Source organism: Motacilla alba, chromosome 1, assembly GCF_015832195.1.
Source record: "Motacilla alba alba isolate MOTALB_02 chromosome 1, Motacilla_alba_V1.0_pri, whole genome shotgun sequence".
In the NCBI taxonomy this organism is placed as follows: domain Eukaryota; kingdom Metazoa; phylum Chordata; class Aves; order Passeriformes; family Motacillidae; genus Motacilla; species Motacilla alba.
Window position 1 is genome coordinate 114139754 of NC_052016.1, and position 26002 is coordinate 114165755.

At 36.6% G+C, this 26002-nt stretch overlaps 1 protein-coding gene across 11 annotated transcripts in view; it reads right to left on the minus strand.

Annotated features, from left to right (window-relative positions):
* Positions 1–26002, minus strand: part of DMD (dystrophin) — a 1161005-nt gene that overhangs the window by 346849 nt on the left and 788154 nt on the right. For all 11 annotated transcript variants that reach the window (XM_038157590.1, XM_038157575.1, XM_038157541.1 and 8 more), the window contains 2 exons: positions 22525–22689; positions 987–1088 (listed from right to left, as the gene is read on the minus strand). In XM_038157590.1, coding sequence (XP_038013518.1) covers positions 987–1088; positions 22525–22689 — 267 coding nt within the window. The remainder of the gene's footprint in view (positions 1–986; positions 1089–22524; positions 22690–26002) is intronic.

Here is a 26002-nt window from a genome sequence, read left to right on the forward strand (position 1 = left end):
CTTTTGCTGCCAATTGCAGTTTTGGAGTGCTGTACATTTTGAAAAGCTCTAAATACTAAGTTTACTATCTCGGCCCAGTCAGAAGCAATTGTAATAGATACTTAGTGTAATCAATAAGTCACTATTACTGTTTCTGGGAGCTCTTAATCATTATGTTTACGATACTTAATTAGCAGTTATAACACTAGAAACCAGACCGAGCTCTGGCTGTATGGTATTGACCTCGCTAGTTTGGTCTCCTGCTTGAAAAGCAGCTGACCCAGACACGAGAGGATGCTTGCTGATGACTTCAAGATTCCACAGGATAGAAAATGGCACTCTAGTCTCAATGAAGGTCCTCGTAGTTTTTAGGAAAAGCATATAAAATATCCCCTTTTAGCTGATTTGTAAGCTGAAGGATTTTAGAAAAGTACATTTTTTCTAAAAGAGAAGTGCTTGGAGGCATATCCTTCCAAACAATGTGTCCTCTGCTCCAAAACAGAATCAAGTCAGTAATTCTAGATAAAATTTGGCAGAGAAATTGAGTGAGAAAGTTCTACATTGCCATGTGTTCTTTCCTTCAAAATGAAAAACAAAAATGAAAGCAAAGTACTCTGTTTATAACTTAACTCTTACCTTTCTAGAAAATTTGCTGGTTTTTTATTTGAAAAAATTTCCGAAAGTGAAATTTAAAATAAAGGAGTTTAAAAACAAGATACATGTTGCCATTAATTACACAACAAAAGTTACATTTGTTTTCAGTGTGAATTACTCTTGAGCGAGTAAAACAACCTTAATGTCATAAACAATATTCCCATCACAATATGCATAAGTTTTTTAGCTGGGAGCATTACATTTTCCCTGGCTATGCTATCACAGAATAGAACAAATGCCATTTGCCAGGTTCTTCTATTGATTTTAAACAGAGCACATCAAGGATAAGTGTACAACAGGGGAAGCATAACCTATTACACAGCAATGGATATTGCTAAAGGTTGCTTCATTACCTTCACTGGATGAGTAGCTGGTTTTTCCTTATATAAATGACACCCTTTAGATAAAACCTCTTCCACATTCGGCTGTTTAGCCTGCACTGCTGCTTCAGTTTCCTGAAAAATAAAAACACAGTCAGTCTACATTAACCATAGCATAAGCAGTAAGACTGAATAGTCCTGAAACTCCATGGGAAGCTGTAAAGCGTCAGTAGACAAGGTGCTGTTCAGAATGGTGTGAGGGAAAACACAAGGATAGTGGCAGCTAGGGACAAAGAGGATCACCAGAAAAATCAAAAAAAAGAGGGATGAAAAAGAGTAATGCTACCACAATAAACAGTGGTAGGTCACTTAATCTTGAGGATTTCAATAAAATGAGTAAAAAGCTAGCACAAATTCATAGTAAGAAAGGCATGAGAAATCTCATTAAAGAGGCTCTGTTGTTTTGTCTGTTTTACACTACCAGCTGATGAGAAGTCCACTGGTTAACATTCCTTCATACAGTATGTGGCATTAAAACTGTCTAATGAGATGTGACAATGGTACTGAGTTTGGAAAGATTAAAATTTTTAAAAGAAGACTGTAATTGTGAGTACTAAACTACCAGTTAGGTAGGAACAACTCTTACAGAAACGAACTAAAAAGAAATGCACAGTAGTACTGACAGTTCCTAAAGGTTCAGGGAGGCACCCACCATTAGCAACAGCATCCTACTGAATTAAAAACAGCATATTCTCTAACAATTTCTTTTTTTATCTAGAAAGGTGTAATCCATATGCTAACATAAGGAAATTCCAAATAATGTCTCCCAACACACAGCAGCTTCATTTTGTCAAGCACTGACCAAATAAATAATGAGCAAAACTCTACAATTAAGACAAAAACCCAAACCAACCAACCAACCAAAACAAAATACCAAATCTACTGAAAATTATAAAAGAAAATATAAACTACATCTGAATCTTCCAAGATTCATGGTTTATTTCATTTTTTTTTCTAGTAACATAAGCAAAATAATAACTGAATTATCAAAATGAATTGGTTGGGGTCTTTTTGTTTTCCTCTCTTCACCCACCTACAATACAGGTTGATTACCTTGTCCTAATCAGTATTGCTGACTGCCCACTGACTCCCCAGGTTAACTTTCTGTCCATATTCTGTTATCATAAATGTGACAGCAGACACGATTTGTGCCAGGTATGTCACCATCTGAGCTAACACATCATGCTATTGGTGAAAATCTGCTGTTCTTTTTTCTGCAACAAACCTGCTGAAATCTATGCAACTTTAAGTCCCAAAAAGGGGCCATGTTGCTCCTATGTTAAACTCAACATATAAAGTATGTCTACACTGCTTTCTGAAACTTGCAAAACTTTATGGACAACCACTAAAAATAAAGGTTTAGTAAATTCAATGTCTTCTTTAATTTTTCTTTTCAAATACTATTGGTCAACAACAAATGAATTGAATCAGACCTTGCAATGATATTTGAATGCAATGATTTCTTGAAACATGTTTCAATTTCTTTCTTTTGTTTTTTATTACACATTTCAATGTTAATGAAATATAACTGTAAGGATTCATAGAGAATGAGCACTGAAAAGCAATGCACAACAAAATTGGGAGATTGAGGCGGGTGAGAGTTTATTAACCTTTTGATGAAACCCTCATTAAAGTCTTATTTTCTTTCTGTTTCAATACTATGTTAACTTTTTACTTCCCTACTCAGCACATAAAGGAAAAAAATAATCAAGGAGTGTTAATGAAGAGGTAATTTTCTCCCTATCTTAATGAAAGCTAGGCATTTTAATAATTGTTATTTAGTTTTTGTTTCATAATGTTTGTTTTGGAATTTTTGGGGTTTTTTTTTCCTCAAATTAAGCTATCTGTAGTATTTGGCCAATATTTCCTCTTGTGTTATTCTACATGTCTCAAATACTCATTTTCTTTTATGACAGTATCAGTTACCATAACAAATTCTGTCACTGGAAAATCACATTACAACTCCCTGTGCTGTCCAAGAATACCAAGAACACTGTGGATGTGCCTGTGCTGAGGGTTTAACCCGTGGTATGAATGTGCCTTTGAAGTGGATTTCTCAATCCTCCTCCCCCACTGGACTTTGGTTTTTTTACCATGGACTGGTCTAGGAGCATACACAGCATTTTCTTTCAGGCTGAAACCAGTGTGGAAGGTGTAATGTACTGAGTTGTTAAATCACTGATTCCCTCTGCTCTACAATTTTCTGGAGTTACATGAACTAACCTTATGTAGTCTTTCCTGTGATCTTTCAAATTCAGTGGCATTGACCTAAATCAAAATACTTTGTGCAAGTCTACCCAGTACAGCATGATGCTTCCTTTGACATACGTGTGGCAATAAGAATAGAGAGGTAAGAGCACAGGAGAAAAAAGGGGTTCTCAATATCTTGGCATTCATTTGGACACTGCTGAAATTAACAGGTATCTTATCTGTCAGAGCAGCAAATGCTTTGATTGTCGCCCACTAATCCCAACATCAATTAAAAACATAACAAAATTGCTTTAAATAAGTACACATCTGACACAAAACTGCTGTGGTAACTCTTTGCCCAGTTCATTGCTTGATGGGATAGCCCCTTGATGAATCCTGCCCAGGGAACAAGTTTCCAGCAATTCCAAAACCACTTACTAGGTGACACCTGATTAATAGGGTTGACAGGCAAGAGAGTAGTTACAGGATTCTGCTCCATCATTTAATCCCCTAAAAGAAGAAAAAGGTAATGACCACAATATAGCCTCTGATGGTTTGAACACAAAAAGGACCACAGTTATTATCTAGGCTGTGCAGTATCCAGGAGAAGAGCATATTCCCAGAGCAGAGCCTGACCTCTAATCTTCATCACACAGGACAGGCTACTGCTAAAGCTAGTAGGAATTGTAGATGCTCATTTCCACCAGTTTTTAGAGAATACCAAAGTCATATTTGTTTTAAAGTCCTGATCAAGTCCTCACACTCACTTTGCTGTGGGAGGATGCAGAGCTGTCTCTGGGAGACAGAGCTGACTGCTGGAATTGCACAATTTATGAACTGCCTGGGAGAGCAATCACAGTGCTGCTTCTGGGCTGGGTGATGAATATGCTAATTCAACTTTTCACATATGGCAAATTAAAATACATCATCACTGGAAACTGCTGTTTCTCAAACATGTATAAACAAGAATCAGAGGCTACCTTTTATCCTTGATGCACTATCCATGAATTTTCAGTGGTGTTAAAGTAGTGCATCCAAACTGATAGAAGCCTGCTGCTGAATGAGCCACAGTGGCTTCTGCATTTACAACAGCATGAAATTCAACCTACTGAACAAAGTTCCAGGCTGAAAAAATGGCAAGAACTTGTCTACAGCCCCACCCAGACGATGAAAGTCTGTTGATATCGCTCAGAACTCAGAAAATTCATATTCCCTAGCTGAAACCAATATATTGACTGAACCTCTGGTGTGCATCACAACGAAAGATAAAATTTCATGGCTTAGCATATGTTATTTCAAGGGATGAAAACTATCCCAGCAGACACAGACAGGCTGTTTGACATATGCTGCACATACGTTAGGAGGCCCAGTCAGCTACGGCATTGGTCTATATTAAGAACCACAAGCACTGATTCACCTTCCCTGGAAACACTGGTAACTTTTGGAATCCATTTCCCCATGAGCTTTGGACATATTCTGCTGGGACAGTAGGAGAAGTTCAAGGTAATTAAACCTGTGTCTTCACAGTGAAATACAATGCAAAAATGGAATCTTAATTACAGCCTTCAAATAAAAAAAGTACAACTCTGAAATTAGTATAGTGAGCTGTTTCAAAACCTCTTGTTTCAAATTGTTTCATGACCTCTTTTAGCAAGACAGTGCATTAAATTAAAATTAAAGGAGAGAATTTATTCACAGGAAAAGAGAAGCACTAAGCAATTTCCCTTTATCAAGGGACAAGGCAGTGATGTGTAACAAGTAAATATAATAAATCTAAAAGCTAAAACTATTTGGATGCTTTTAATTTCAAACAGGCTTTTATGAAATAACCAGATATAAATCTCCATATATATTTAACTTGATAACAGAAAACTACATTTAAATATGTTTTTCATTTAATTTAGATGTAGAAGAGCGTAACTTGTAGTGAAAATTCTCAGAGGTGGATCTTCTTATTCATGCACACAGAATCATTAAGGTTAGAAAAGACCTCCATGATCAAGTCTAACCTTTTGATGCTGAAAGAGTTTTTAGCTTTTTAATTTATTTGCAGCTTTGTAGATTTTTAATATATAGTTTTAGATTTTCTAGAACTTTCTTACCATTTTCCATACTTTAGAACAATAGCTAACTCTTTCTAACACATTATGTTACACTCTTGAAATTCTGTTTAGTCTTATTGTCAAGATAAGAATTTCTAACAAGGACATCTTGTTTTGCACCAGCATTCGAGAGACAAAACAAGAACCCCCTGGAGACACTCCAAGGTGCCCAAGGGCGGGTCACCAGGGCAACTGTTGTCCTGTTGGGTGTACCTGATAGATAGACTAATTAATTAACCTTATAAAAATTGTAGAAATCCTGTGTTTCTTGCCTGCATAGCTGCATTTGTGCACCTGAAAGCTTTAATTAAAGAACTGCTCTTTATATTAGCACTTTAACATTGTTTGGAAAAGCTTTTCTTCTGCTTACAGGCAACACTTTGACCAAACACCACCACTTCAGCTAAACTATAGCATGTAGTACTTGGAACTTGAACATCTTGAACTCTTCCAGGAATGGTGACTCCACCAAGGTGACTCCACCAAGGTGACTCCTTCCAGGAATGGTGCTCCCCAGGCAGCATATGCACCCCTGACCATCCTTTTGGTGCAAAAATTCTTCCTCATGTCCAACCTGAACCTCCCTGGCTCAGCGTGAGACCATTTTCTCTTGTTCTGTTGCTGGTTGCCTGGGAGAAGAGACAAACCCTCACATGGCTACAGCCTCCTTCCAGGGAGTTTGAGAGATCAGACGGAGCCTCCTTTTCTCCAGGCCAAACACCCCCAGCTCCCTCAGCTGCTCCTCATCCAGACCTGTGCTCCAGACCCTTCCCCAGCTCTGCTGCCCTTCTCTGGACTCACTCCAGCCCCTCAATGCCTTTCCTGTAGTGAGAGGCCCAGAACTGGACACAGGATTTGAGCTGTGGCCTCACCAGTGCCCAGTACAGGGGACAATCCCTGCCCTGGTCCTGCTGCCACACTATTGCTGGTCCAGGCCAGGTGCCATTGGCACACCTGGCTCATGTCCAGCTGCTGTTGACCAGCACTCCCAGCTCCTTTTCCTCCAGGCACCTTTCCATTCATTCTTCCCCCAGCCTGTAGCTCTGCTTGGGGTTGTTGTGACCCAAGGGCAGGACCTGGCCTCGTTGAGACTCTGGCCTCAGCCCATCGCTCCAGCATGTCCAGGTCCGTCTGCTAAACTTTCCTGCCCTCCAGAAGATCAACAATCCTGCAAACTGCAAACATTTCCCCCTTCTAGACAAGTGAATTCCATCTTTCTCCAATAGGGCTGGTGCTGTATAAACCAGCCCCTGATCAAAAAGGCCAATGACAACAATCTTTAAGACATGCGTTGATCAGGTGTGTTCTCCTGGACCTCTCAGAATTCTTCCCTGCTACCAAAGGGATTCAGGAAAACCATCTCTGCTCCAGTCCCTTCAACCAGTCATTCCAGTGCCCTGAAGTCCTTTTTGATTGCCCTAGAACTTCTTGTCACTGCTGACTTGGACAACCAGAAGTGGGTAATAATCAGAGTCCAAGAAGTCTCTTAATCATGTCTCTTATCTGGACCCCAGGGAGGCAAAAGTCTTCTCTCTGGGATGGATCCAATTTGTATACAGGGCCCTTAATTCCCCTTGGAAGGAGTCACCTACAACATTATCCTTCTTTATTAACAGCTGCAAGTGTGAAATTCCAGCAAACATTCACACCTATCTTTCAAGATACTATTTCCATACATTAAGGAAAAAGCCATAAATAAGCAGTGAGGTTCTGAGTGCCTTATTTTGGCCTCATATGCAAAAACAAAAACAAACAAACAAACAAAAAAAACCCCAAAAAAACCAACCAAACAAAAGAAAAAAAGGCAGTAGATAGAAAACACAAATATATTCCCATTTTCAAGAATTTGGATTCTAAAAAAGTGACCTCATTTTTTTCCTTTGACTCAGCTCTGCATATTCCAGCTCACGGAGCAGGATAACAAGCTAAACCACCACAAGGAAGAATGGTCAGAGGAGACTTAATTAAAATACATCAAAGTTCAGCTATACCACAGCAAGCATCAGATATGGATGACAGGTCAGACAGTACAGTCAACAGCATTCTTGGGAGTCACTTTAGATATTTATACAACATTATTAGAATATATCCAAGATATGCCATAAACAGTTCTGAGGCCATCTTGAGTTGGAACCTAATCCACTAGGGGAAAAATGCAGTTTCCAGTATTTAAACTTCCTGAATAAAGACTTTAATCAATTTAGATAAAATTCAAGGAGAGGCAAGCTCTTACCACTGCTCTTTTTATGTAACAGATGAAAAAGTTTGATAACTTTCTGAATATTTTAGTTATCTCTATATAGAAATAAAATGCTCTGCGAACATCTGAATTACAGAATTTAAATACACCTTCCTGTCTTAAGGATTTATGAAAAATAGTACAAAATAACCTCCTGAGGTAATTCAATTTAAAGATCATTCCATTACTGACCTAGGTCAAAGTAGTGTAAAATTAGTTTATCACTAAAATTATTGTGTAACTAGTGGACAAAGTTTTATGCACCTGCCCCTAAAAATGCCATTTTAATGATTAAATAAAATAATAATTCTTTCCCCTATTACATTAACTGATTGATCTTCTAAATGTGTGAGAATAAAATTTGATCCCAAGCCCATGTTAGAAGCTATCTTAATGTGGAAAAGAATATTGTGCCATGCATTCAGCTTTTTAGAGTAAAGCATGCAAACAAAAGACACCTGGTTTTATTGAGAGTCTGGAAAATTGATACAACTATAATTCTTGACCTAATTGGAAAGTTTTTGAGATATTATGGAGAGAGAACAATCCTTACACAGAAAAGACCACTACATGAAGGATCCCTTTCTTCTAAAAGTGCAATTTTAGAGTTCATAACCACTTTGCAAACCTACAAGTGCAGCCTTTGTGCAGTTTGTAAAATATGCCAGCATAATTTCTTTTAAGACTTGGTGTATTTTTTATGATTCTGTTACAATATGCCTTATTCCTAGTGCTGGAAAAGGGAAGGAAAGAGAAGAACAAGGAAATCCTCCACAAAGAAATGGAGCTAAGAAGGTCCCAACATTTAAGCCATGCAAAGCACCTGAAATTGCAAACCCTACCATTCTGCAGAGTGAAATGTTTTATCCAAACCATGTTTTCCTGCTGCGTATCAGAAATTTGTGAGCTTCTTCTGTACTTCTGGAGGTGATGAAATATAGTAATTTTTCCCCACACAGAGAAATCACTATCTATCCATTGCAGCTGTCTATCCCGAAAAGGAAATTTCCTGGAGGTACTGAAGATAGATGAAATTATTAGCTGTAGAGACATGACCTGCAGATACAGGATATGAAAAGAATTTGGCTGTAGTGGTCATATACTGATAAAGCACAGTAATCATCCAGTGGGACTGCAAAAAGGCGCAGTCAGAATTCTTTGAGATTGGATGTGATTCAGAATATTTTATTTTGTGACTGGACAGGACAGGATGAAATAGCTGCTCTTGTTCCACCAAGACTGCAGATCCTCTCTTATTTACAGTGCATAATAAAAAAGAGATAATAACAAACCCAAGAGAACTGACAGAGAAAATGGAAATTTGGCAGAAAAAAAAAAAAGAGAGAAATTCATGCAAGAAAATAAGGAAGGTCAGAATAATTTTACTAGCTCTCTCTTAGTATTCTGTGTTCTTAGGTGCTAAGGAATAGCAGCTTTGGAGGGAGAAAAGTTATTTAGATCAACACAGTAGCAGATATAGGGTACACCACAAACACCTTGACTGGTGAGTGAAATTTGGTGATAATTATAAAAATACTGAGCCATGAAATTTCTTATTGCAAACAGGAAAGAGAAATCAGAATTTCTTCTCTCTCATTACACAAATAATGAAGTTTTATTCAATAAACTTATTTAAAAATAATTCAACTTGTGAGAAGAGAATTGACATATTTATTCATTTTACCATCAAATTCTTAGTTTCTTACTATTCTCTTTCTTAGTCAGGGCTTAGCTGCTAATTTTCATCCTCTTTTCAAGGTTAGTAAAAGAACAATTTTCAGAGGAGTTTCTGGCTACAAAAAGGAACTAGGAAAGAAATCAAAATCAAAATCTGTTACTGGTCTAGCACTGGTTTGTTGATTGTAACAGGTTTTTAGATGTGCTCATCTTCTGGCAGTAGTCTTCCACAAGTCATTTTAAAAGAATGTGCATGAAGATGTATTTCTACCATTTATTTTCCAACAGTTTCACTGGAAGGAATGGCAAAGACTGCTCCAGTACCTTACTTCAACAGCATAAGTGGAGGTAGATTTCAGTAAATAGAATTTATGTTCATAAAGTATGGAAAGAATGCTATTGGCTCATTTTCAACTGCCTAGCTTGCAAATGAAAATGGAGAAGTTATATCCCCACTCTGAGTGGTGGCACCTTTGGTTTTAATTTCCAAAAATAAGTATGTTCTCAGAAATTGATCTTTTTAGAATCCCAACCCTTGATTTCATCTGGAAAAAAAGAAAATTCTCATTACAAAGAATGAAAAGAATTAGTAAGCAAATGTTATTCAGCTGGGCCCAGGCTCACATGGATGTATTGGGCATAGCTGGGATGAACCTAATTCCCAAACAGCAGCCTGGATGGCACTATGCTTCGCATTTACAATGAAAACAGTGTTGATAACACAGGCATCTCTTAGCTGTTCCTGAACAGCACAGACACAGACCCAAGGCCTTCTCTGTTTTCATGCTGCTCCACCAGCAAACAGGCTGGAGGTGCACAACAAACCAGGAGGGGACACAGTGGGAGCAGCTGACCCCAAGTGACCAAAGGGATATCCCAGCCCATACAACCTAATGTCCAGCAGCAAAGGCTGTGGGGAGGGATGAAAGGGAGACGTCTGGAGCAAAAGAACTTGTCTTTCCAAGCAACTGTTCCTCAGTTTTCCTAGAAGAGATTGAACACCTGCCTGTCCTTGGGAACTAGTGAATGAATTCCTTCTCTGCTTTACTTGCATGGGCAGGTTTGTTTTACCTGTTAAACTGTCTTTATCTCAACCCTCCAGTCTTCTCATCTTTACTCCTATGGTTCTTTTACCCATCCCACTGGGAAGGTAGGGATGGGAAGGGGGCAGGTGGTGAGCAAGCAGCTGTGTGGGGCTGAGCTGCCTGCCATCATTAACTCACAGCAACTGTTTAGAAAGCATTCCCTCCTGCCCTGTCAAGCATCTTGAAATGCAAAATTTTTCCACTGAAAAGCACTGACTGTCTTAACAAGAGCATCTCACAAGAGTTAAGCTTTACAGCACTATACCCAATGTCAAAGCTGCCTTTACTTGGAAGTTTTGCACAAAATCCGCAACAGAATTCAGTGCTTTCCACATTATCACTAAATTTAGTGTGGAAAAGAACTAAGATCACATTAGGCACAAATTTTTATTTTAACTTAAATCAGCAAGTAAAAAATAAACCAATTTTTGCTCAAATAGTCATCCAAAATAATATCAGCCAAATCAAACATTCAAATATCTATCAGGTATGAAAACTTAGTATCATTTCCAATGTACAAAAACTATGAAGACAAACATTGCCTGTTTCTAATATTTATTCCATAGCAATCAATTAAAAGCAAATTAAGCCAAAGTTAATAGGACCCTGTGTAGCTGCAAGTGTTCATTTCAATGAGCTCCTCTTCAGATCCCAGTATTTTAAATTGTGTGTGATCAGTAGAGAAAAAAAAATCTTACAAAAGGGATAGAATGGGATTTGAAGAGATAGAATGTTTTCTGTTAAGAATAGAATATATGGAAAAGATAGTGCAAACCTTAGAAAACTGTGTTTCGTTGAATAGGAGAGTAAATTTCCTATCTTAGAAAACATAACTGCACTGAAGCAAGCTACAGCTTTGGTATTAACTTCACTGGAGCCTTGGTAAACTGCCCTGCCGTTTCTCTAAGTTTGCTTTTGTGTTTATTTGTTTGCTTATATTAAAAACACCTTGAATAGTACCTGAGCTGTTATCAGTAGTACAAGGAGGAAGCCAAAAACCAAAGCTGAGGTACTAGCTCACTAACCTCTAACCAACTCACCCTCACTTCTAAAAAGCTTATGCTTTCAAAAATGAAATCACATCTTAATTTATTAGCCATTATTTCCAATAAAAACAGTAGTACTACACATCAATACTTGATCACCTTTCAAATATCTTTCACTTCCTGAGATGCCCTGGCACAGTATTTGCAATCCATCTTTATAGCTGCAAAGTCTGTTATACATTAAATTTAAAAGGATTACTCACTGGGAAAGTTTTGCCATATTTTCACAAGGCCCCTGTGGCTAATATTGTTCAATATTCTTGCAAATGGAATAGATTTCTTCGGAAGAGATTTGGACACACTGTTTAAATGCTCAAAGCTCACAAGCAAAGCATGGATTGGGTTGCTCCTTGAAGTCCCATAAGAAAATTCCAGGGAAGAGCTGTAACTGATTTAGGCATAGAGTATCAAGATATAGGTAGTTTAAATTTCATCATCAGAAGTTTTCCCAGTTCAGCCTTTTTCCAAATCAGGTGCTGATGCCAGAATATGAGACAGATCTCTGAGGTACATATTCCTAATGTGCTCTTACAGACAAACTACACTACCTCCTATTGTATTTAAAACTATTCCTTTAAAATATGTTAGCAAAATGAAAAGGTAAAAGAATCAGTAAAGTGCAAAAATCTGACTTATCTGGGCCCCAGATTGTCAAGAAAAAACTGACAAATGATCACTGATGGATGAAAAATACAGCAATGTCCACTTGGCATTTTCATTCTCTCCTGTGGAGTAATTTTCTTTTATTTATCTAGAATTAGGTTTGCTACTCCTCAGCCTTGCTCTTCTCTTCAGTTCTAACTCAGGGTTGTCAAGTACATAATGAATTGATTGACAAGAGTTGACAGCCTTCTTGTCATTCAAAGTTATCAAGGACAAAATCCAAATACATGCTAGTTTTTAAAAATAAAGTTATTCATTTTTTGTTAAGAATTGTCAGTTTTTATCTGCCAAAAATAAACTCATTATGCTATTTAAAATATATGACAAGTGACCACCACAGAAAGTAAATAGACATAAATTCTGCACTCAGGAAGAGTTTGAAGCAGCATAAGCAAAAATCAAGGCTGTATATGCCTTGGAAAAGGACTCAAGTGTAGAGGAGCACAGGAGGAGGGAGTGATGACCCAGGGGTAAGGAGGGAGCAAAGGGAAAAGACTGGGAAACTGAGTAAGCAGGGAGAAAGGACCATTGAGATTGCGAGAGGATTAGGAGTCAAAGGTGGCTGGAAAATTTAAAGTGGTTTGTTATATTGTCTGGAGAAGATGATTTGAATGGGTCAGCAGGGTTTTCAGTGAGCTAGCAGTAGAAACATGAATTTCTGCATTCTGCCAACTCACTTCCTATCCTATCCAGAAGTGTCCTTTCTCCATCCATTCCCTAGATGAGACTTGCATTTCTATCCATCTTTCCCATGTCCTCATCATATATAATAACCTAAATCTGTCACAATCACCCTGGAAAACTGTTTTCCAGGGGAGATGGCAGTGCTGAAGTGAAGACCAGAAAGAATTCCCAGAAAGCTCAGCTCTAACCTTTTCCTGTGGTTAGAAGGAGGGATGATGGCTCCTAAGGCTTTCAACAGGTAGGAGGAGGAGGAGCTGGCACTACCACCTCACTCCCCTCCTCCGTGCCCTCTCCCCATACCCTTCCTTCCATCCCACACATCCCGAGCTCTCCTGCAGAGGGAAGGAGCACCAGCTGCAGACATTTGTAGAACATGAAGGATGGGGTTGTCTCCTCAGGTTGGAATAGAACAGCTTCAGCTCCACTTTTAACAGCAGGAGAACTGGAATCAAGCTGAGCATCCCAGGCTATTTGGTCCTAAAAGGAGTAAATCATTGCAGTGGCAAAGAATTTGTGAAAGTATTGAATGAAAATGGACCCTGTGTAAATGCATACAATGGTAATATGCATCTTATTAAAATAAAGTCCAGAAATGCAAAAGCAGAAAACCTAAACACTGTTTACTTGATATGTGCCTTTACTATGCTGTGCAGCTTGTTCAACCAGACAGTCAGGAGTATGGAATAAGGGTGGGTAAAAATCTGTATTTTAATTTCCTTATAAGAAGTTTTTGTGTACTTTCTACATTTGCTGCCACTGACCAAAAAATAAAAAAAAAAAAAAAAGAAAAAGAAAGTCAGAGAAAAAAACCCCAACTTCTGTTTTACATACACTTTGACACAAACTAGTTAATGGACTTTTTCCACCAATTTAAGACTTTTTCCACCAATTTAAGATTATTTCTACAATCAAAAAATATTGACTTTAAGAATATAATAGATAACTAAGAAGGCAAAAGAGCATTTAAAATATAGAATATACAGAATATAGAATTCATCCTTTGTTTTCTGGACTACACTAGCCAAATCTCAAAATTAAAGTACACAAATCCTTGAAAGGATTAGAGTATGTTCCAGTGCTCTTTTAAATACTAAAAAATTACTGTTCAATTTCTTCTGCAGCATTTTTGTTTTTTCAAGATTTTGTATTTGAAGTAGGAATTCACTAAATAAAATCTCACTGCCTCAGAAACTTAGAATGTTTTAGATAGAAAAAAAAATCTGAAAGTGTTTTTAAATGAAGATTGCTATCAGTAATAAAATATATCAGAAGTACTAGATATTTATTTTCTAGGTTAACTAAGGTGTTTCTGAACTGCACAATGGGGGAGCAAAAAGAAAACAAATTTTATTATGCTAATTGAGCAGGGCTGGAGAAATCTGTGAATTTATATTTTTCGGAAGACTTCGGCTGTTTGACTTTATACAAATACTGACCCTTAGATTTCAAACACTAAATAAAAGAAATAGATAATCCACAGTAGCAGCTAAAATTTATAAGCAACTAAAACCATATAAGCATTGGCCTATTTGTAAGCTTTTCTTAGCTTACTAGACAACATACTGTTCATTCTTTACATATTTGGGTTTCTAAAATTGTTTTTTTGGCTGATACTATCTTGCTGACTACATCCCAACACAATAAAACAGCTTTACTATGTACATATTAGAAAGAAGTTGGATTTTTTGGCTGTAAAAAAGCTTTTAACTCCCACTTTCAGTATTTTTCTAAAGCCTTAGCACACTACAAATGTTACATGGACTACATTTAAAAAGTGCAATCTGACTGTAACAGATTGCAAAATGTTAATTTTATCTTAGTCACAGTTGCAGTAGGTTCTAATAAGAAAGCTTTTACTTCTGGTATGTCTTATCCAGTCATTTTGATTTTTTATATACTTAAGAAAACCCCATTATTCTCACTCTGTTCTTCAAAATACAGCATGAATTTAAACATGCTTTGAAGCTTTCCAGGGTTCTTCCTGCAAGCAAGACGCCTGGGAATCTCTAATCAAAACTTTCAATGACTTGGGGTCCTGTCATACACAGAATTGGGATTGAACAGTACTATCAGGAAATAAATATTTAAAGGAAAACTGGGATATATCAAGGAAAAAATTGGTTAGATTTTCTGAAGGTATTTTCTTATGCTGTCAACTAGAGCAGCATCACTTCGAAGATCCCCCTTTTTTTCTTGCAACTGAAGTAAACAAATCTCAACAGAACAGTCAGTAGGATGATATAAAGGTCAGTATTTGCACAGCTTCCTTGAGCCATAACTTTGGAGCTCCACAGATTGTCTGTGCCGTAGGCAAAGCTGTTTCAAAGTGTAAAGTATAGGCCTATATCCATATGTTGAGAATAACGTATCCCTAAAAGGTTTAAGTATATAAAATCTGGATGAGTGGATCAGAATAAACAGATTTCAAAGTGCTCATGTATGTCCTTAAGTGTTCCATTAAGGAGGCAATGAAGAAGCGACTGTAACTTCTATTATAACAACATTTGCCACCCACTTAGACTCTGATTATCTGACTTAGCCAAAAAAAGCTTGTGATTAAAGATAACCACGTTATTATCAGGACCAAAAAAATAATTGCTTTGACCACTACAATGATTGTTTTTTGAACTAATGCTAATTAGATACTCCATATTTGCTTTCTTGTCTGAATTAGAGCAACAGCACTCATGGCGAACAAACAGGGTTTAGTGATTACTGTTTATTAATACAGTATTGGACTGCTCTCTAGTTTGGCAAAGCAGTGACAGAAAGATGGAGTTAAATAAACTCAGCTGAGGAAAAATGTGCAGGTTTTTTACCTCAACTGTTGAAGTAATTTACCAGGAGATGTGGATGGCTGTTCATGTGTGGAAATTAGAAACCGGTCTTGGTTGGTTTGGTTTCATCTGGGATTTTTTAATTATTATTTTTGAGAAAGGTGTGTTGCAGTTCAAGCAGAAAATAAGCCAGAAAATGGAAAGGATGACTTTATAAAGCAGGTCTGACTGGATGACCAGAGAAGTATCTTCTGACCTTTCACTGAACCAACTATACTAATGCTGTGCATATCTCAGAGATGACAAATTGCTGACTGTTCAAAGTCAGCTGCAGGGCTGCCATACTGCATGCAGGAGTTGTAACTGTTTCTGTATAAATGTTTCATATAATATCTTAATAGCCCAGCAATATTTGTGGGCTTGTTTCAGGGGCTCTTTTTAATACTAATATTTTTGGGAAAAAACCCAACAAACCTGGAAAAATGTTTGTCAGTGATGTCTAGGTTAAAAGGGAAGGTAGAGACCATCCTATTAGAAGTTCATGGGTGTTCACACTTCAGTAATTGCTACACAGCTTTCTCTGCTGTTAAATCTACTATCTCCTGCTGTTAGATGGATATCCCACACATTTCTAGGCCAAAATACCGCCAAAGTATCCTGGGAAATGTATATCAAAATACTATGAAATTGCCACAGACTTGAAAGAAGCAAGGCTACATTTAGAGAGCCCAAGAAGCAAGGAAAAAATTGGAGATAGTGCTGCTAGGGGCAGGAAACAGGAAGATCTGAAAATGCTAAATAAAACTTCTTCATGTCAAAATTCCTTCACTGACAGACAATATTTCATATCACCCATGTTATCCTGCAGAGCCTCGAGTTTACACTGAGGGGATATGGTTGCATTAAGAGTTGAAAAGCAGCCATCACTTCCTAGGACTAAGGTTTACTTATGTGAATAAAGATTGTGGCCATACAACCCACAAAACCATGATATTTGAATGTGCAGGAGTTGGAAAATTCACATCTTTAGCTGTGGATTTTTTATTGACAGGGGAGGAAAAATAGCTGAGAAAAATAAAGTTGATCAACATAAATTGAAAGCAGGACCAGGAAAATCAAGGCATTACATAGTCAATAGGATTGAGAGAAGCTACTGATTGAAAAAAAAAAAAGTACCAGCATGTAAACAACAATGACATAATAAGAGCTGAGCTTCAGCATGCCATTGATGACAGGTTCTCCTGCCATGGCTGCATGCCCTGGCTGTGGCTGTGACACCCACAGCTTAGACACCAATGCTGGCAGAAGCTGTATCGTAAACAGAGCTGCTCTGTTAACTGCTCCAATCTTTTTCCATGCTGCAATGTAAACAACCGGTGTACCATTTCCTTGGCACCATTTTGTAAAATTGGAAATTTATGATGATACCGTCTAAGTTTGTGAAGTATGAATACTAAATCATGCAAAATAGCTATCAGAATGAGGGTAAACCCAGGTCGAGGAACAAACCCAGACAGAGTCATACTGTCAAGCTTGGGAAACCAGAGTTATAAAAGACACAATATGAAACATATTCTACGTGCCTGAGAAGCTGGTAAACTGCAAACCTGGAAGTGTTCCAGTGCTCACAAGTAGCAGAGGAGTCAAGACTTTCTTATAGATGTAGATTTCATGCCTTCCCCATGCATATACATGAGTATTTCACAGGTTCAGTCTACATATTATGCTATTATTGGAAATGATCACGTCAATGTGGTAAAAAAAAAAATTCAACACAAAGAACAAAGATCTATCCTAATACTTTATATTTCTAGCCTGCAAATGTACATTTCAATGTTGATTTATTTGGATAGTTTCTTAAATTAAAAAATATATATTTCTACAGTTTATAGAAGAAAACTGTAATTAAGGATGAAGATAATGAGTGAAGCAAACACTGGTACAGAGGCTTTCTACATCTGAGAATGAAGAATCCTTTCCCTACTCTTACTCAATACATACATTTCTCACGTATTGAGAAAAGATTTATTAAAGCTCAAGCATGATTTTTGACACCACTGTTAAAAATTATCTTAACTGACTGTGCAGGTCCTAATTGTGGCACTACAGGCTCTAAATTGTGGCCAAGAAAATTATGAAGACAAATCGTAATATTATAAAATATATTAGAGTTTACTGAGCCATAATGTAATTCTTTGAGGTAAGTGTGGAGTTATGATAGCAGAATGAGCAGAAAGGAAAAAAAATCAGCAGGAGATATATTTTATAGTAAATTGTTGCAAAGTACATTATGCTTTCTGGGGCTGAAAATCTAAAAAGGTTGTTTCTATAATTTAATAATGTTCACATTTTTCTTAACATTTTTTGCTGCTTTTAAAACTGACATTTGTTCATACTTTAGAAGCTGAGATGTTGCCCAAAACCTCAAATGACAGGATGTTCCAGGAATTGTAGGACTACAAAGTCACCTGGTGTGTACCTTGGTCTCCACAAAATCTTAGTCCACATAGGTGAGCAAGGAACATTCTGGACTTATCCAATCTCTTTATATCTGCATCTTCAATTCTTCTGTTTTCTAATTGCATTACCGTGAAGTAGGAAAGAGCCTGTCCCTCTATGTACGTTTTTGCTAAACTTGGGATTCAAGTGTAGGAAACAACAGGTATAAGCATCTGGAACCATGAGCTATTTAGCCAATGAACATTAATTCCTTTGGTTGCAAGAGTCTTTAAATAGTGAAAAGTTTAAAATTAAGTTGGGGCCCTCCCCACCGAGATGTCCAGGGTGAAGAAAGACCAACAGGAGGACACTGTTGGATCCATGGATGATGCTATCTTCTGCTCAGCCTGTCTCTGTCTCTTCCTCTCACTCTCTCTCCCCCTCCCCTTTCTTTTCTATTTCATTCTATCTTTCTACTTCACATTTTACAGTTAAATAAAATGTGTACTTTTGACTTCAGCACATGATCCTGTTTGCACCTTAATTTGGGTAGAGACACCTCTCAATAATTGGATCTTAACGACTCTTATTTTCATGTAACTAATTTTCATCCTTCCCTGATTTTTTATGTGGTGACAGAAGTGATGAACTAAAAAGGGAGAGGGCATATGCTCAAGTTATTCAGCATAACTACCCACACCATTAAATTGTGAGCTTTGCTTGCAACATCGAACAAACTGCAAGGTCTGAGGCAATGCCCAGGCACGGGCAGGGATTAGCATCAGCCACACGTGCAGCAACAGGAACTTTGGATGCAACTGTGACCTTGGGGGAGTTGGGAATGTTGCTGAAAGGATGCGAGCTGTGCTGCACCAGTCAACCTCTAGGCCAAGAAATGGTCCTGGGCACTTCATAATTACTAACAGAGATGTAGTTTTAAGAGCTATAGGAAGGGTTTTAATTGCTCTACCTGTCGCCAAGCCCAAATATGTATTGTGTCTTCAAAGTCTTACTTTGTCAAGTTCTTTGTAACAACACATAGTAATTTTGCCTTTGGTTGCACCTGTTTTACTCCCACAGAATTACTTTTGTGCCATCATTAAAGTTTAACACTGCTAAAGATTTTACTTAGCTTTTCTTCTAAGTAAATTTAAGGGACTTCTCATCTCTTTAAAATAGCTAATTTTTGCAGGTGGAAAAAAGCTGTGAACTTTTAAACTGGTATTAATTAGGAGAAATTGAAAGTTATCAGTGTGAGTTGTGAAAGTGAAATTCCCAGACATTCCCCTTTATATTCTTATTATGCATGTATTATATAGATCAATATTATTTAAAAGGTTAAATCAGATTATCTGATAAGGACCTGCATTTATAATATCCCTTGATTTATGGAAGAAAATGCAATGATGGTTATCAGAATATAGCAGCATGTCAGAAGCAAAGGTTGCTATGGTTTTGAGAGAAAGAAATCACTGTATTTTGGAAAATTCTTTCAGAATATTTATAATTGGTATTTTAGATGCACTTTACTTTTTGTATCAATTTTAAATTTCAGCTACCACACATTTCTGTAATTGAAATTTGCTAAATATAAGTAAAAATGCAAGAAACTTGCTTTAAAACAGGCATATTAATTCAACAAAATATTGCTAACAAGCTAAAGACACATCAGCCATACATTTAAAATTAACACATATCCACGTCCTCTTTCTCTTCTACTCATCCAACCCCACAAGTTCTTATTGTTTATTTCAACCTGCTTCTGAGGTCAGAAAATTTCCAACACCTAATATTTTGTGTTTTTTAGAAATTAATAACCCTACAATACTTAAATTTATACCTATTCATGTTGATTTTGGAACTTAGAGTTCCAAACAACTTAGAAAAAAAAAGAGTCAGGAGGGGACTTAATGGCTGAGGACAAAGGAGAACTTAACCTTGCAGGCTTAGTAAGAGTATGAAGAACATTGACAGAAATTTCACAGAAGAAAATGTCTCAAATGAATTTAAAATTAAAATTTACAAGCCATTACATCAAGTCCTATCATCAAAATAGTGTGGTTTTCCTGAGAGCTTACATAAACCTGTTTTTTTTTCACTCCAGTTCTATATTTACAAGTGTGATGGCCAGTTTTAAACTTCTGCTTCATAGCTTCCAAGCTTTTAGAATGTCCAAAAAGATTATTTATAAAATTTTGTATCCAGTCTCTTTTCCAAAAATATTATCACTATGATTTTCATTCTACTAGGTGATCATAAGTGTCACTCTTGTTTCTGAGAAAAAGAGTTATGAAATCCTATAGGAGATACTTCAGTGTTCTTTGGATATTGGTGAAGGCATTAAAATGGTTGTAGAGTAAATGTTGAATATTTATACAGCATCTGGGAATACCAGAGCAAAAGACACATCCTTTCTATAGGTAGGATACACATCCTTACTTTTTTAAAGGTACACATTAGCCATAGCAATTTAAATTAATTTAAATTGCAATTAGGATAGCAATTTAAAAATATACATAAATACAAACATTTCAACAATGATTTGAGAGGGTATGTATGTGCAGGCTTGACCCAGTATAGAACAGACAGCATGTTAGCATGGGTCAGAAGGTTTGAAGTTGAGTGTAAAGTTGAACGCTCTCAAGAATAGGCTGCTGTCCTAAGTTATATCTACTCATTATTAATGTGTTTTATAGTTATTGATGGTTTTATTCTGTTAAATCTTAAAAAAAAGGTTCTGAGGATCTGCCTTCAGAGATAATCTGCCTTCAGAGATAATTAATAAAGTGACTTAAATGTAAACGTTTCTCTCTGTCAAAAGAAACCTACGGTCTGGATGAAGCTAATCCAGCATCTTAAAGAAGCTAAATTTATGTCTTTTAAAAGCAATCCACATAGATAACATGCAGATAAGAAGCAAATACACTTCATATGATTACAGTCCTTATAATAGCAGCAGTCCTTATAATCCTAAAAATCCTTATAATCACAGCCAAGTGATTGACAACCAAAATTGGCCAACCTTTACAGAAAAGTGATAAAACTTTTTCTGTCAAAGGAATTCGGTGGAGTCTTTCACAGAGAGAAAGGGTATTTGAGTTTCTTTGGAGCTCTTCATTCCACCTCTCAGGGTGGAATGAACTCTTGGAACTCTTCCCTTCACCTCTCAGGGCATACATGACTTTTTCCCTCCATTTCAGGACTACAGATTTCAATTTTATTTTTTTTCCCCTGATCTTTCAATCATTTTTCAGAAACAGTCTGGTCACATCACCACAAGATGGAAGAGCCAAGCAGAACATTTCACTCACAGTACGTATGGAAAACAATAGTCCTATAATTTGTAAAAACTTAGCTCTAATTTAATTTTATATAAAATTCAATGGTGAAATCATTCTAGAAATAAAGGAACAAAACAGAAAAATATTTTAGTCGCCTAAAAATTTTTGTTAGAGATAAGGAGTTAGTTCTCTTGAAAATAAAATTCCATCAGTCATTCAGTACATACAATGACATTTGCAAAAAGCTACACTAATTTTATCCTTTAGAAAGGGAACAAATGCTATTGCTGAACTCATTCTGTCAATTACAGGACTGCAATAGGACTTGAGATTCAGTGTTTTATGTAATGTGATTGTATGGCTTAAGAAGTGTTTGGGCATTAAACCAGCTCCCTAGCAGAAACAAAGTTAAAGTAAACTTAATAAACATGCTCTGCAAAACCATACATCTTCAGGAGCAGGTATTATTCCATTTCTTGCAAGACAAGAAAATTTTCAATATTTACATTTTTTTTCATTTTCTGCTGAAAATTGCACCAGCAAATTGACACAAAACAAAACTCAGTGTCTTCTGTTTAATCTTCACCTATGTGAACAAGATGCTGAGCTGCTATAAACTATAACCTCAGGGATTTTGAATATCTATTGTACTTTAGATATTTCCTCGGTTTATTTGAAGAGCATGTATGCATAGATAAAGAGCAAGGACAAAAGATCTAAGTGTACACCCAGCAGGTCAGTTGATTCTAGAGAGTATTTTCGGCCTTAATTCCCCTAGCCTCAGTCAACCCATACACAGGCATCCTTTTTATACTTCAATATATATCAAAGATCAGATTACAAATATTTTTCTCACAGTTATTAGATAATCTCCTTTATTGATTCTGGAATGTTATTTGTGCAGTTAAATATCTTTCCTTGCAATATCAGAATTGCATTATGGTCCTAAATGTTCTGATTTTCCTGTAGTCATAATAGCTTTAATGAAATAGCTTTAATGGTTCAGCACTGATATCATGAATTTTAGTTCACTTTATATTAAAATTTGACTTTTGGGGCTATTGTTTCATGTATATAATATGGCAAAAATAATAGGTTATCCTTACATATCGTCTTGGAACCATTAGTTCTAATCAGCCCTCTCACTAGAAACCATTCAGCAGAAAAAAAATAAAAGGTTTCCCTAATTCACAGAGCTTTGAACTGGGAACTATTGCTGACTTCTGCCTCAAAGTTACATCATTAATAAACACTACACAGCTGATGCTGCAACTGAATTCTTGACCACTAAGTACTCCAGTGCTTTCTTAAAATGGAGGAAAATTTACCTTGATATCAAAGGCTCCTGGCTGACCCACTTTGTTGTAAAGCTCTAGCTGGTTCTTGACAGGCGTTACCCACAATATCACCTGATTTAGCTGCTGATCAAGTTCAACAAAATCCTTTAGCAGAATCTCTATTTCTTTCTGTTTTTCTGGAAGATCTTTGGACACCTGAAAAAATACCAGAAGCCATTGTTTTAGTGAAAAAAACACAAACAAACTAAAAAACAATTTAATGCTACACATACATGCATTCATATAAAATGTTAAAATATGAGTTTTATATACTTGAAGAAGAGAAAGAGAGGGTAGACCCAACAATAAAATTATTATGGCAGGTATCTTGCAATTCAGTTGAAACACAGTCTGTCCTAAAAAAACCCCATAACACACATACAAAAACTTAAAATAAAATTAAAAAAAAATTCAAACCTTACCATCAGGCTTTTCAGTATTTTTAGTAAAAAAAAAAAAAAGTTATTCAGTATTGTAATTGTTTTAAAGCTCAATTTTTAATCAGGAAAAAAAAAATTGAAAACATGAAATTGATCACTTTGATTATAGCTAACCTTTCTAGATATCTTAAATGTAGAGGTTTATAAGCATGTTTTTTATAAGGTGTCTAGAGTTGCCAATTGGATCCATAGATGCAGAAGCAGATGCACACAGTGAAGAAAAATAATGAAGAAATGTATCATGAGTTCAGATCAGGCAACTTGGTTCTCTGATTTACATTCAAAGCAGCCAGATTTCTAACTAAGCATATTCTTCTATGCCAACAATATTAGAAATTAAGAATCAGTGAATGGCGCAGTTCAAATTCACCTCTAAAGCACTTGGAGTAAATGTAGGAACAGGCTGGCAATAAATAAGCCAACACAAAGCACCAGGCTGTCCTTCTCAGGCTGTTTGCTACAGCTAGAGAGGTGAGGTGCCTCAACTCTACACCATGGGCAGCATTGCGAACACACACTGGGGGAGAAACCATCTGTACTTTGCAAAAAAAAAAAAAAAAAAAAAAAGCAGCAAATATAGGGCATGGGCAGATACAGAACTACAGTGGTTCATCAGAAAAATCAGCTGTGAAATGTGGTTAGCTTTCCATATAATGAAAAGTAAGGCTTCCTAATGTTCATTTTTTAAAGTATGTTTTTAACCAAAAGGACCCTCCTAAAATTGGCAAAACATGAGATTTCTGTGACACACAATAAAAAATACATTCCCTGTAAAGTTAAGCAGCATTAATGGCAGCATTACTATCATATTGCCCAGCTACAGAAGTATTAGTGCCTCGTACTTCTAATCCCTGAAATTTTTCAGAAGACAATAAATCCAAACTCACAGTCATGTCAGCAATGAGTGCTACTAAAACCAAACCACCAGCTGCTGGGAGAATGCAAGGAACACAACTGTCTCATGACATGTACACTTCTTTAAAAATTTGGTGTGAGAATATTGATTTGTAGGTACTAAAATAATCCCTCTACATAATCCCTGCATGTGATTTTTTTAGACTGTATGCAAGGGGTATTTGTAATTCAAGAATTTGATTTGCCATATATTACTTTGCCTCCATTGTTCGTTATAAACACCTCTTAACATCCTACTTAATAAAGACTGATCCATGAAGCAAGTTGCTTTTAATGTCTTCCTAATATTTTAAAATGTAATTTAAAATATGTTTTAAAATAATTTACTTTATATATATATAATAATTTATATATAATATATATAAAAATATAATTATATATATAATAATTATATATATATATATATATATATATATATATATAAAATTTTAAAATCTGCTTTTCCAGAATGGCCCCAGAAAAGGAAGAAAACAATTAAAAATGCATTCATTTCCCTTATGTGTTAACTCAAAATTTATGCAGACCTTGGCCTAATTTCATACAAGATTGGCTTCATCTTTCTTACAACTTTTGAATGCTAATCTCTAATGTTTACTAGCTTTAATATTAATGTAAATAAGTTCCACAGAAATACAACTGAAAGCAAATAGGTAGTCGTAGGCAGATAAAAATCCAAGCTGACTTATGAAGATCTGAAATTCAAATTAATCTGCTTCCAATCAACATTAATCAAATATTTTGGGTGTAATACAGGAGAAAGAAAGAAAAACTTGTAGAGGTTTTGAAGAGAGGAAGAGAAAGGGGGAAGTAACCAATTATATACTAAGGCATAGTCCATCCAGAGCAGCAGAAGAAGAATGATTAAGTTTTGGTGACAGGCTGTGCTTCAGCTACTGTTTTCAAAATATTTATTTATCCCACCTATGATGAGAGGTAAACTGTAATTTAAATAAATGCAGCCTCTTCTTACAAATTGTCTCCTGCTCTAAAATTATAGCATAAATACAGGATTATAATATTTTTAATATAAAAATAAAGAAATCTATTGAATCAGTTAATTATACATGGTAGTGTCATCTAATTTTACCACAAAGATAAAAAGAACAACTGCAAATAAATAAAAACTTTCACCAACTCAGGTTAAGGCTACAGGTAAGCGTTTAACAAGGCAATTCCTTGTAAAATCCACGTAATGTGTCACATGCTATTGTGTGGAAATCTGAGCCTTAGATTCTGGTTATCAGGGATTTCATTTGCCAGCTCATTGTGGTTTGTTTGGGGTTTTTTGTAAGCTCTGGCATAAAGCCGTCAAGCTGGCTAATCAAATTAGAGCCTGATGAGTTTAAGGTAATTACAAGTCTGCCTATCAAGCCAAGGCGCTGTTGCAGACTGTCTCCTGGGGGACAGCTTGTTTCCTGAGCTAATTCTGCGGCTCACCAGAAGCATAAATTGGAAAACCTCCACGGAGTAATGGACATGGACATGATGACTGGCTGTTAGGATTTATGCCCTTTCTGTGGCACAGGAGTACATGTGGAGATGGGGCCCTCCAGAATCTTCCCTACTGTTTTACTCGCAGTCCTTCCAGCCTGCTCTTCACAGCTCCAGGAGATGCCCCCCTGAGGTGGGATTCCAGTGCTGGTGGGAGCTACAACAGTCCCGCAGCTGTTGTTTCTGGGCTTTCTGAATGAGTTGGTAGAAGTTCTCGGATGGCTCCAGGGAGGAATGTGCAGCAGCTAGTGTCCCACTTCAATACTCTCTTTTATGTTTTTGCTTTGGGCCCCATCCTCCTTTTATTCACTTGTTGTCTTGAGGTAACGATCGAGCGTTTGCTTACTTTCATTCCCTTTGGTGTCTTATGTCTTTCCCTGCTATTTGAGAAAGACTGCTAAGTTTTATCAGCTGATGGCTGAAGCTCTTTTCTAAGAGTGACAGCCAATAGGAATAGTGGCTGTAAGGCAAAACCAGCAGCAGAGTGAAAACAGGGCAAACATGAAATGCTTTCCCCAGGGTCTGCCTAGGACTGACACAGGTCAGACAAAGCAGTGCTACAAGACTGGCAAGGAAGACGGGATGCAAATAAAACCATGAATTGAATAAAAGTAACTTCAGTT